Below are 13,703 nucleotides of genomic sequence, written 5' to 3'. Positions count from 1 at the left end.
TTCATTCTAATCCTTGGATTCTTATGATTCTTTCTTCTTTTTAGGTTAATTTCATGTTTACTGGTTGATGTCAGCATTTGGATATGTTAGTATTCAAATACTTCAAATTAGTGTTAACTGAGGTGTTTATTTGTGTCAGAAGAATAGATGAACTAAACTAAATTGAATTGGGGAAATAGGGTTTAGGAGGGTGACGTGATGATACCATGTGGAGGAGGAAGAAGTTCAACATCATCATGGGCACTGACAACCTCAGTGAAGCATGTCTGCTTCTGGAAAGAGAAATGGTTGAATAAATTGGTTACTTGTATTTTTATAAAATGCTACTTGTTTTTTCTCCTTCTGAGTAAATAGGTAAATCACTCTTACATTCCCATTATGTAATTCTTCAAGTAAGGTCCCTTTCTTTTTCTAAAAAAAAAAGGTGTTTATTTGTGGAATTAGGCGTGTCGTGTTGTTTTAAGTTGTCTAGTCAAAGACTTGAAATATTCAATTGTTCAATGTTTGGTTAATCACACTTCTTGTTAGTTCTTTGAATTTGGTATAATTGCAGAGTTAGTGTTTTATTTTTGTTTCGGGTGTGACTGTTGATGGCATAAGGTTGTTTGTTTGTAAGGAAATTCTTTGAATTGCAAGTAGTTGCATCTATTGTATTCGTAGCATGGTGGTTGTTTATTTGGTAAGCCTTATTGTATGCTACAATTTTTTTTTCAATTATAGCTTCATTAAATTTTGTTGGCTTGAATCAGATATTTACTATAAATGTATCACTTTTTTTTTTTGTTATGGCATAACAGATGGCTGTATTGTGTGTGATTACGGCATTTTACAACAATGAGTTATTGGAAAATGGTCATTTAAGAAGAATCTCAACTGGCGTGCTAAAGTGTGTGATCATGATTCATCCCATGTAAAGGTAGAAAATGGTGTCAGGTATCTCCTTTGTAGTGATTGTTGTATTTTGTTTTAGTAGTTTTGCAAACATTGTACACAAATCAGATACTTCAATAAACTTAAAGCTTAATATATGATAGTAGTAACATTACATATCCAGCAGTAGGATAGTTCATTCCATTTCTTAGAATAACAGGGTACTAACTAAACATTAGAACAAAGATGTCAACACAGGACAAATGACACTTTGTAGAGTAACTAAGTACTCACAAAATATTAGCTCAAAAAAAGTCAACATTGGACAAACGATAATTTAAAAAGTTGTTACATCAAAATAGAGAACTTAAACATTGAAGAGTTGTTTAGCGGAAGTAAAGCCTATCCGCTCAAAATGTAGTGTCCTTGTTGAAGGTCTATGCATATCTTTTTGTACGCCAAGCCTCAACAGACTTGTTCTTCAACCTTGTTTTGTATGCATTTTGGTCACATCCGCACCTAGTGTCAGCTCTTGCCTCACGCTTACGGATTTTATTGTTCTCAAGCTTTTTTTCTCTAAAACCTTGTCTGTAGCAAACAAATATTTGTTGTATAATCTCGTTGTTTTTGTTTCTCCTTACTTTGCTTCTACGAGCAGAAAAACCATTCATTCGAGCATACCAATTATAAAATGTATAAGCCACTGCAATATTTGGAAAATGAAACTTCATCACATCACTTGCATTTAATTTTTTAAAATCAATTTTCCCTATATCTTCCATTCCTTCAATAGCAAATCCAAATCCAACTTTCATATCACTTTCTATATCTCCAAACTCCATAAACTGATGCAAACAAAATATATACATACACTATATTACAAATGGCTCTACAAATTCTAAATGCCATAAATTAGCCAAAAATAGAATATAAAATTACAAAGAACGGCATGATACCTGTGAGGTATTTTCACTGCTACTCAGAATTTGTTCATCGTTACTGTTAGCCATCACAACAAATTAAAAGTCTGCAATCAGAAATTTTCACGACATCTTATCAGAACAAAGTTACAAAAATGGAAGATATTATACATTCAAATGAAATAGGCAGACACTTACATATATAAAAATCCAATTTTGATAAAACCCCTTTGTGGATTTGCGCTTACTCACTGCCACAGATCTGTTGAGTTCAAATTATCCCTCACCAAGACAAGTCAATCACGATCTTGATATGAAAAGGAAAAAGGAATAAGCAGTTTGATTAAAAGAAGGAAGAAGTTTCACTTGAATCCAAGGAGTGAGATGGTGAGAAAGTTTCAACGTGATGTGGAAAGAAAACTGGAAAAAAGGTTCATGTAAAGTATGGATTTGGGGTTTAAGTTTTGAAGATTTAGAATTTTTGTTTGAGAAGTTTAAGATTCATAATTGGCAATTGATGAAAAATAGAGGAGAAGAATGGATGAAAAGAAACTACAGAAGAGGGAAAGGAATTTTCTGAGAAGAAAGATGAAAAGTGTGGGTTCAGTATAGCTTTTTTATTTAATGAAAATTGATTATTTTATTTTATTTTTTTAATTATGATGACCTGTTGTAGCAGGTCATATAAGGAGGTTCATTGGTGGACCTTTTTTTGGAGGTCCATGTTAGGGGGCACCTATATATATATATATATATATATATATATATATATATATATATATTTAATATTAATCATCGACACTCTTTGTCATAATTATAGGATTCATCATCATTACTGTCTATCAACTATTTATATCACCACTTATTCCCTTGATTAATCCAACCCTTACGCGTGAGTCATTTCTACATCAAAATCTCTCTATTTTATTTTATTATATTATTCATCTTACCAACATACTCTATCCCTTCATCTATTATAGGCTCTCTATATACTTTACTTCTGATAGCATAACCTATTACTCATTCTTAGTCTCAAGATGTATTCTAATTCGTTATCATTACATATAATGTCTCCTCTCTATCCAACTAGGTTCTTCCCCACCATCGTCATTAACTCTTTCGTAATTATTCTTCTCATTTAATACGACTTTATAATCTTATTACCTTGTTCTCACATTCGTCGTCATCTATACATCGACTATTCTCCTAATCTTAACTTAATCCTAATTTAAAGTTATTATCTCATTCTATCAGTACTTTTGACATCAGAAACTTTCCTCACTAAGACTTCATTATAATTCAAGATTTTATTCTCTCGATGCCGGTTGTTATTATTATCGTCAAACTTTATAACTATTATCGCTTATCCGCTTTCCTACTCATCTTGCTCTCCTCTAATTGTTCCCGTCCTTTTCATCGCTATTATCATTCCTATTGTCTTTCATTATCATTATTTTTCACGTCCTATTGTCAAGTCATCTTTTAACATCACTAAATTCACTTAGATCACTATCACCAGTTTATGTTTTAGACTTGTTATTATCCTTAGGTAATCGCTTCTATTTATGCTTGATCACACTCCTTCATTTAGATGTAAAGCTTAAGGACCCTCACCTTTACTTTACACGCTAACGGATTTATTAAAATCACTAATACTATCATGGATGGTTTAGAGTCCAATACAACGGTGGTGTTGAAACTTCATGAAAAATGCAGCATGACCCACGTGCGATATTTTAATCATTACTCAACTTAAGAATGTCTGAATGAGGTCAAACTAAATCTAAAATAAATATATTACCCATATCTACAACTTTCATGAAGGAACCTAAATTAAATTCGATACAGAAAGTGGTGCAAAGGTTGGTTTTCCTAAACCTAGGCAGAGTGCGCGGCCATGTTGACCTCTGGGTAGTATTTTGATCATAACTCAAGTTTTTGACGTTCTATTGGGGTCACTGTAAAGCCAAATGAAAGCTAACATCTATATCTAAAACTTTCATGTTTACACCTAAGACCAATTCTGTACCAATCAATACCAGTTTTCATTTCAAATTCGGACAAAATTGTGCTGAAATTCATAAAAATTCAATGTGACCTATGCGCAGTAATTTGACCATAACTCAAGTTCTATAAATCCGTTTGACGTCAGACCAACGGCATTAGAAAGCTAACATCCATACCTACAACTTTCGTGAAGACACCGAAATCTAATTCTCAACAGAAAAGTGCCAGTTTTTATTGTTTGTTTCGGTTACAGAAATCACAGATTTTCTGCGATTTCGCATGTGCGATTTAGCCTCAAGGGACCTTTCCTAGCTCCGTTTTCGACCCTAAACTCGCCAAATTCGACCCTAATCTTCACTCCATGACTACCCTATCATTGAAACACTAATTCTTCGCTAACCTACCTGATTATCCACTACTAAAACTCAATTCAAAAACCTAAACTAGTTTCCCTCAATTGTCATCTTTTAATTTCATCTTTCAATTCGTCCATCATCATTCACTCATCAACATTTACATCATAACAGCAAAAGTGCATTAAAATTTAAGACAACCTCCCATCATAAATTAAGATACCCTAAAGTGCAAAGATTCTCCCCTTACCTCGAATTCTCTGGAAACGCAGCTTTTGGTTCAATTCTCCTTAGGGTTTGCCTCCTTTCCTCTATACTTCTCTCTTGTTCTCACGTTCAGCAATAATGTTTTATGAATTTCTATTCATCTATTTATATTAGGAAACTAGGTTAAATTCTTATTATAATTACTTTTCTCTCCTCCACCTATCATAATTTACTCCCTCCTCCCCCACTTATTTTATTACTTCTATTTCTCACCTCATATCTTTATTAGTTATTATATCATTCATCTCTTTATAATTTAAATTCACATAAAATAATAAGAACCACCAAAACTTTATTTTTCAACAATGGCACACTATTTTCTCCCTAAAAATTGTTTTTCTCGAATTATTCATCTGACTAGTTAACTCCTCCTTATTTCCTCATTATTCGTAACACCTATAACCACAAATGATTTAATCTAATAATATCAAGTCTCAATGATAATAATAACAATAATACTAATTTTACCCGATAATAATATTAATATTATCTATTAATAATATTGACAATTAATATTAAAATTTGGGGTGTTACACCGCTTGCATGAGATCTTGGCAAAATCTCTAGAGCAGTCATGAATACTAGGCCCGCACACGGCCTATTAGCGCACAACCGCGTAACAACAAGAATTGTGAGGGTGTAATGTGATTGTGAGACCTCTAGCATACACCAAGTGTCTTGGGTTCCATAGCTTGCTAAACCAATTCAGTGTGTGTTAAGCCTCATTAGTCTAGGACGGGTTCCATAGCTTGCTATACCGTTCCGATGCATTTTAACTTTTGAAATATGTGGGGGATTGTTGTAATTTTATAGTTTTATTTTATTTCAAAAGTTAATTCTCACTAAATCCATCCAAAAATGATGTTTCCACATGTTTTTTTTATCATTTCCTAAATAAGCTAACTATGACTCACATGTTTATGCTTACTGAAGTGTTTCCACATGTTTGGCCAGAGATAAGTTGTTCAAATTGAGACATCCACCACTCTTCTTCCAACCCTTCTTGTCTTCCTTCTGAGAATGAGTTAAGAAAACACTGCCTTCCTTTGTTCCTTCCCTGCCCTTGCAAACTCCTTGTGACAGTACTTCGTGTCCATCTCCCAATTTGATTTTCCTAGCAGCCATAGGAGTGATAGTCAAACCCAAAGCAGAGGTTAGTTTGGCAGAGATGAAGTTGTGAGTGGCTCCACTATCCACCAATACCACCACATCAATGTTCTCTAATTTTCCCCCAATCTTCATCGTATTGTACTCCCCCATACTACCCAAGACTCCAATCACCTTGCATTCAGACTCAATTTCTTCTTCTTCCTCTTCTAAAACCTCTTGTGTTTCCAACGAAACAATTTCCCCTTCTTCATTAACACCTTCCCCTTCACCTAGAATCAGCACCCTCAACGATTTCTCAGGGCACTTATGAAGTGTTGGATGGTATTTTCCTCCACACTTGAAGCACAAACCCTTTGCCCTTCTCTCCGCCATTTCGCCGTTCTGTATGCTCCTAACACCCTTCCATCGTTCTGAAGTTACAACACGATGGTCATTTTAAGATTTTCTCCCAGTCGAAATCAAAGACGTGTTTGAATTTTGACTGGAACCCACCGAACCTGTTTTGTGAACCGGGTTAAATCCAGTAGGGTTAGTGAACCGGGTCGGATCTTTTGAACTCGGGTTAGATCTGCTCCGATTCTTAAACATCAACCCAGCTCATTCATTTCAGCCCACCCGATCACCTCCATGCTTCTTCCCGTAAGGTCGACCTCCATCATCATCTTCCTCGTTCAATTCATCCTCCACATCTTTTGCGATTCTCATCATCTGCATCCGCGTCGTAGGATTCAGCGTACGAACTCGTCTTCTGATGTGAGCTTTCAATCCACTCATGAAGTAACCCAAATATTGCTCCTCCGGTAACCTTCCAACCTGCGACGATAGCAACTCGAAAGCTTCGACAAACTCTTCAACGCTTCCAATTTGACGAAGTGTTGATAATTCTTCGAATGGATTCTCCAGTCTTCGACCGTCGTAACGAGCGATCAACGCCTTCTTCAATTTCTCCCTGGATAGATCGTCCTCTGTTTCCATTAGTAAGTTGAACCAATGGATCGTAGGACCTTCCATACTCAAACGGGATAATTTCACCCTCATGTCATCTGGAGTATTCTGCACATCGAAGTAGATCTCAGCACGTGTGATCCACGCAACTGGATCATCCCCTTCGAACAGTGGTAATTTCACTTTCTTTCCAGCCAAACGTGACTCGTTCTGTGATGATTCAACATACTCTTCTCTCACTAAAGGTGTTTTCTGCAATTCCAGTTGTTTCGTTACTTCAGCCATTAAAACACTCTGCTGTTGCATCTGAAGCATATGTACATAGTTAAAGGCCCCGTTTGGATAAACAACTTATATAGATGCTTATAGCATTAGGGCTTATAACATTATAGCTTACATCATAAGCTCTTATACTTGATAAGCTATTTATGTTTGGATATGTACACTAAAAAGTACTTACATAAATTAAAGTGTTTGGATGTGACATTACATAAGCAATTATCGAAATATTAAATATTTTAATTTTAAAAAAAAAATCAAAGAATCGAACCACAATTATCAAGATTTATTTTGATAAAATTAATCAAGATGTAAAGATTTATTTTGATAAAATTAATCAAGATGTAAAAAAACAATAATAAAATATATTAATTATAATTATATATATATAGTATAATCAATATTCGTCCTTAAAAAAAAAAAAAATGAAAGTTACCTAATTGTATGTTGCGTAAACACTCTGCATAAATAAACTTGAGAAATTATGATTGTAAACTTACCAACCCACTTGGGTTGGCCTAGTGGTATTGGCTTGGAACCTGTGAGTGTGCTCCTCCTCAGGGTCTCAGGTTCGATTCTCTCTGGTGCCAAATTAAGGGGTAGTTTAGCTTCTTCAAAAAATGATTGTAAACTTACCATATATATAGATATTACTGTACAATTTGTTACCAAAAAAAGACAAGTTAAGTTTGTTTTTTTTATTCAGTTTCATTTTGTTACGTACCAAAAAAAAAAAAAAAAAAAATTTCTTAAAACAAAAAAAGAAATCTTAGTTACGTGTGTTACTTTAGTAAGATAAATATCTAGCAATTTTGTTACTTATGCACCACTAAAGATAACTAACATTATAATTATAATATATGTTTTTTTTCTTTCTAAAAACAAAAAATAAAATAAAATATATGTTTTGAAAAAGTGGATCCAGAGATAATCGCAGGAGGTTACATAAATTCATAAGCTCCTTGTTAAGCAGGAGGATAAGCTGAAAATTTAGGCTTATTAAAACATGGCATTAGCAGCTTATGAAACTATGATAAGTTATTTTTATTTATTTACCCAAACACCTTTAAAAAGACTTATGAGTGTAGATAATCTCATATAAGCCAATCCAAACGGGGCGAAACTTGATTTGTTTTCTCTATTTGATTTATATCTAAGATTACATAGTGTAAGTAATAATCATGAAACATAATGAAACTATTTGAAAACAAATATAACATAATTCTATATAAAAAGTTGTGGTTTTAATGCACCCACTTACTGTTCCTAATTGCCATGTCGCTACAGATGACAAGAAACAGGGAGAAAGAAGGTGACTGTGTTGACCCATTATGGTTGAACTATAAGGTAACTTTTATAGGCCTGTTTACTAAGATATGTTGTAGGCAAATTTTGTGGCCTTTTATTTATACCACAAAAGGAACTATACATACCAACATCTGGCATCACACCTAAAACTCATAATTGCTACTCAGTCAATATCTAACAAAATCAGAGTACTTCTCAGCTCAAGTTCAGTCAAAAAGAACAACATAAACAATTTTCAACAATATCTCAGCCACTTCTGTTCTACGGTCACATTTATTGTGAGCCATCTGATTAATTGGCAACAAGATTGGAAATTCATCAAAGTGTTGCAAGGAACGCAAGGAACTTTTATAGCATGCAAATTAGGACTCTTTATGGTTCAATTAAAGAACAGAACAGAACCGAAATCAGAATCAGTTTAGCTAAACCCAGCCGTTCATAACATGTCCGAAAATAACCGGTTTTAAGGTTCAATGAATAGGGTTCTGTACTTTGAATCCGAACTGATCAATCCTTGCAAAACGAAACTGTTAACCTTTACGAACCGAATTGTTTTCTATACGAACAGAACAGTTTTTCTATTATCTAAATAGAGCGTTTTTGTTTTCAGTTTTTGAAATATACAAGTCCTCTTTTCACAATAGTTATCCTTTTACATGTTTTAGTTTTTTAGTCCCCAAAACTAAAAAATTCAAAACAGTTTCCAAAACTGTAATTTTAATAATAGTTTAGCAAACAAGTTTTTAATTTTCAAGTTTTTAAAAACTAAAAAAGAGTTTTTGGGAAGTGTTTCAAACAGGCTCTTGGTGTTGATAACTTTTAAGATTTTTCTAAGAATAAGAACATAGTTTCACAAATGAGAACACAAGCAGTGTAGTTAGAAAGAACATAGATCGAATTTCAAAAATTGCCTCATCTGAAACGATGCACTCAAACCCAACCCCTCCTTGAAAACCATATAATGAATCAAAGCAGAAAACACAAATCCAAGCACAATACACACACTGCTTCCAACAAGTGAAAGAAAATCAGCAAAATTAGGCACCATAATTGCAACCAAATTCATCACCAAGACCAAAAGCAATACCTAGAGTCACAAAACCTGCTCTCAAACATCTCACAAACAGGGTTAATCGTCAAAGGAAAAGTAATAAACAAGTTAATACAAAGCTCTCAAAAAAAAAGTTAAATACAAAGCCTCAATTGAAACACGACACTAGCAACATTTGACCCAAAATAGTAGTGATATCATAATATCCTTTGTTTCCTCACCGAAAGAAAAGCATTCTAAAGCACTAAACAATAGAGAAATCAAATTCATACCCAAATTCAATGTCCTACCTACCAAAGTTCTCCTAATCTATAGCCTCAGATTCTAAATGTAAAAACATTCATATCGCTTCAAAAGCATACACAACAACACCTACACCAACAATAATATGGGAGATTCAGAATAAGCAAACATTACAAAAACAGATCAATAAATCAACAAAGCAGTTACAGTTGAATCCAAACCATGTTAAACTCATCAATTGACGGGTGAGGCTAACAATTAACAGACTGAAACAAATCCACACTAATAACAACATAACAAGAAAGAGACACAGAATGAATAAAACAACACCTTTCCTTTGTGGTTGCAGAAACGATTCGTTAGGCTTTATTAATATCCATGTTGATTAAGGCCTAAAATATACTCCGACAACAGAACTTGCAGCAGTCCATTTTTTCTGACAGGAGCAGTCCGTTTGAGAACAAACAAATATGTAATAAGATGATATATCAGGACCATGCACTAGACCTGAACTAGATTCCCATCCTGAGACGGATATTCATAGTAATTTTGATTTTTTAGTATGATTTGGAAGATAAAGATCACTTTGGTGCTAGTGCAATAAACGTCTCAAACCAAAAATAGGAGCAAAGTCAAAATTCAAAACAATGAAAGAAAACAATATCCAAATTTGAGCCTGTTGCTAAGAGCTTGTATTGAGGGATTCTATCATAAAGGTACAAGATAGATTCAAAGTGTTTTACTGTTGTAAGACAAAAGATAGATTCAAACTTGTTATATTGATATATAAAGTATTTTTATAAACACTATAGATATTGAGACAGTCATCGGCATTCAGCAAACAAATAAAACTCCTTGACTTACAAACAAATTTAATTGAAGAATTTGTAGAATTTAATGGACTGTAATGCAAATCACAATTATAGGACTGGTGAAGTACCAATTTTGCCAAGATACAAGACTTGTATAAACTTATTACTTCAATTAAACACTCAATAAATCATATAAAACATCAACTATCAAAGCTCCTACCTTCTCAGATTTGTTTGTGATTTGACTCACTAAAAATGAGCAATGAATGAAAATATCCTTAAAAGTAAATGAAGTTGATCGACAGTACCTTGCAAAGAAAATGGATAACCATATGAAGATAAAAAAAAATAAAAAATCAACCATTGACGCCACTCTAATATTGAAATGAACATAACAACAACTCATGGCTTTTGATTAAAATGAAAGTGATAGTTAGAACATTGAGTGGTCCACCTTTATTTGTATAGTTGTCGACAAAATAAATAAATCACAGAAGTTGCATATTTGTCATCAAAATAACCAATTATATAATGAGAGATCATCTTACCTAGTGTTTCCATTATAGGAGACCTTTAATGACCATTTCACGAAGAAGTTTCTGTGCCTTTTCGTTCTCGTCTTTATGAAAGAGAGCCTGGATGATAGTTTCATAAGTTACAGCATCAGGAATGATACCATTGTCCTCCATTTTTGACAACAAGACCTCTGCTTCATCAAACAAGCCTTCTTTACAAAGTCCATTGATCATAATATTATACGTCCAAGCATTTACGTTATAACCCTTAATCAAAAGATCCTGAAAAACATCTTGTGCATTCTTGAGTTGTCCTCCTTTGCATAGTCCATCAATAAGTATATTGTATGTGCACATATTTGGTTGAATGCCATGTTCTTTAATTTTCTTAACTAATGCAATAGCCTTGTCAACATGTTGGTTTTTGCAGAAAACATCTATCAAAGAATTGTAAGTGACTATGTCGGCTGGTATACAATTATTATGCATCTCATCAACAAGCTCCCAAGCATAGGGGATTCTCCCTGCTTTGCACAAACCATCAATGAGAGAATTGTAAGTTACCTTATGAGGAGCAATTCCTCTGCAACACATTTCATGAAAGAGACATAAGGCTTCGTCGACCATTTTAATCTTACAGAATCCATTAATCATGATATTATAGCTACGAGAATTAGGTGCCACTCTCATTCGAGATATAATACTTAACACATGTTTGGCCTTACCCACTTCATTAACTAGGCAATACCCATCCATTAATGTATTATATGTAACAACAGTAGGTTCCACACCTTCTTTCATCATCACAGCTATCACATTTTTAGCTTCTTTGATCTTTCCTTCCTTACAAAGAGCATCAACCAATATATTAAAAGTATAAGCATCTGGGTTGATGTTTTTCATTACCATTTCATTAAACAAACGAAATGCATCTTTGAATTTACCAACAATACAAAATCCATAGATTAGAGAACTGAAAGTGACAACAGTGGGAGGAATTCTCTTTACAATCATTTCTGAATATAAACCATAGGCATCAGTTACTAGTTTATCTTTACACAAACCATCAATGATTGTGCTATACATTACCACATTGGTGTTGACCAATTTCCCTTCAATTTGTCTCAACACTTGTAAGGCGGCTCTTGTTTGTCCCATTTTACACAATCCATTGATCAAGATACCATAAGTAACATGATTCAAGTGAAATCCAAGTGCAAGCACGTGGTCGTGAAAAAGAAGAGCTTCATTGACCTTACCATTAAGACACAAACCTTTGATAAGAGTAGTCAAGGTATGGTATTCGGTTCATAACCCATCTTAAGAATCTTGGCAAATACAGAAAAGGCAAAAGTCATTTGACCTAAGTGGCAGTAACAATTAATCAAGATGCTCAAAGTAAATAAATCAGGCTTAACTCCCTTGGATTCCATCTGTGTGGAAAGGGAAAGAACAGTGGGGTAGTGGTTCTTAGTCTTAATAAGGTATGTTAAGATCTTATTGAATTCAACAATGGATGGAGTCTGACGAATTTGGCGCATGCGATTGAACGACAAAACAGCATTATCAACAACAAAACCATTGGGAATGGATCTAAAGTGAGAGTAAAATCATAACGGTAAGGGTGAACGTGAATTTGAGTGATTTAATAACGAAGAATAAAGGAAAGTGGGATTAAAAGAAGAAATAAACCTTAAACTTGAAAACAACATTGGAGCGACTAGTTGTGATTGAGGAAATGGAATTGGGTCTCTCGCAGAACGGTCTTCAACGGTTCGGCGGAGGATGGCATTGGAGAGCGGCGACGGTTGCACTTGTTGATGGTGGGTGGGTGGTGGTTGAACTGAATTTGCGGAGATTGGGTTCTCGTCATTGTTTTGTTTCTAATTGTACCGCTGTTTACGCTTCTCTATGTTTTCTTTATAAAACATTTTGAAGGTAAGCGTGAAGTTTACCGCAATTGTATAGGTTCTTAATTCTGATTTTGTTTTTAACAGGTTTATGTGAGAATTGAGAGAAGTTAGGTTTTGTTAAATTAATGGGTTTTGAGAGTAGGGATTGTGATTTTGATGTTAAGAAATGGGTTATGAGTGCACATAACTTTTCATTGCATATCTGTAAACTGATTTGGGGAGTGAATTGGAGGAAAATGAGATTTTCGGGGAAAACTTGCATTCTGCCCGTACAGAAGTTCATTCGTCGCCTCGCGAGTAGCCTTGCTCGCCAAGGCGAGTGAGCAACTTCATGGCTCGCCTCGCGAGTGAGACAACTCGCCATGGCGAGTAACCTTGAGAAAATCTGGATTTTTGAAATGTTGTTACAAGTCGTAATTTGGGTAGTTTTATGTACCTAGATGATTTTAATGATGACTGGAGCAAGTTTTATATTAAAAAGATGAATAGGGAGCTTAGAATTGATGATTTAGTGAGAAAAATGTCAAACTCCCGAGAGCACCATTTTTCTGTTCGCCTCGAGTTCGCCTCGAACTCGCCATGGCGAGTACCTTATTTCCTGAGCTCGCGAGGCGAGCTGCCCAGTATTTTGTTGGTTGATTTCTGTTGTTGATTGTTGAATTGTCTTGGCGATTAGGCATGACTATTATATTGGTGTCTTTTTCTGGATGTCCTAAATTGGTTGTGATGAATGGATGCTGGCTGGATGTATGCTTTTATTTAATTAAGTTATACATGAAAGTTGTAAATTGGAGTGGTGAGTCATATACGTATAAATGCATAGGTTGGGTTGTATGTAGATATACACAAGTGGGTCAGTTGCATAAGCATTACAGTGGGAGAGCTTCGGCTCTGGAACGCCTTGTCGTTCAAAGTGGTGGAGCACTAGTTGCTCAAAGTGGTGTTAGTGGTGAGGACTTATGTCCTGAAAATGAATGCTTTAACCATTCTACAGCGGTGAGGGCTACGGTCCTGATTTTGGTACCACATGCATGGGTGTTGTTAGAGGAGTCTTAGTGGAGTGGTGATGAGTTGCATGAGTCGTTGAGTGGGTTACTAATTTACCATTGT

General features: G+C 34.6%; 2 protein-coding genes across 6 annotated transcripts; both read right to left on the bottom strand.

Moving 5' to 3' along the window:
• Nucleotides 1-1,000: 1,000 nt before the first annotated feature.
• On the bottom strand, nucleotides 1,001-6,882 carry LOC25490520 (putative protein FAR1-RELATED SEQUENCE 10). Of its 4 annotated transcripts, none has more exons than XM_024779921.2 (4): nucleotides 5,332-6,882; nucleotides 1,989-2,097; nucleotides 1,827-1,897; nucleotides 1,001-1,573 (listed from the first exon to the last, which is right to left on the bottom strand). In XM_024779921.2, the coding sequence occupies exon 1, from the start codon at nucleotides 5,897-5,899 to the stop codon at nucleotides 5,342-5,344; it is 558 nt and encodes a 185-aa protein (XP_024635689.1). In that variant the 5' UTR covers nucleotides 5,900-6,882; the 3' UTR covers nucleotides 1,001-1,573; nucleotides 1,827-1,897; nucleotides 1,989-2,097; nucleotides 5,332-5,341. The 4 variants fall into 4 exon arrangements, 3 of the variants coding, with proteins under 3 accessions (XP_024635689.1, XP_024635688.1, XP_024635691.1); XR_005642056.1 differs by having other exon boundaries at nucleotides 1,004-1,715; nucleotides 5,346-5,482; XM_024779920.2 differs by having other exon boundaries at nucleotides 1,004-1,715.
• A 2,564-nt stretch (nucleotides 6,883-9,446) lies between these two features.
• LOC112420127 (pentatricopeptide repeat-containing protein At1g12620) lies at nucleotides 9,447-12,584 on the bottom strand. Of its 2 annotated transcripts, none has more exons than XM_024778766.2 (2): nucleotides 10,714-12,584; nucleotides 9,447-10,473 (listed from the first exon to the last, which is right to left on the bottom strand). In XM_024778766.2, exon 1 carries the CDS (start codon nucleotides 11,836-11,838, stop codon nucleotides 10,726-10,728), a length of 1,113 nt encoding a protein of 370 aa, XP_024634534.2. In that variant the 5' UTR covers nucleotides 11,839-12,584; the 3' UTR covers nucleotides 9,447-10,473; nucleotides 10,714-10,725. The 2 variants fall into 2 exon arrangements, with proteins under 2 accessions (XP_024634534.2, XP_039682522.1); XM_039826588.1 differs by having other exon boundaries at nucleotides 9,447-9,789.
• Between the last annotated feature and the right edge of the window lie 1,119 nt (nucleotides 12,585-13,703).

This window comes from Medicago truncatula, chromosome 6, assembly GCF_003473485.1.
Source record: "Medicago truncatula cultivar Jemalong A17 chromosome 6, MtrunA17r5.0-ANR, whole genome shotgun sequence".
Lineage (NCBI taxonomy): Eukaryota > Viridiplantae > Streptophyta > Magnoliopsida > Fabales > Fabaceae > Medicago > Medicago truncatula.
Note: the sequence above shows the minus strand (reverse complement) of the source record. Positions and strands in the feature narration are given on the sequence as shown.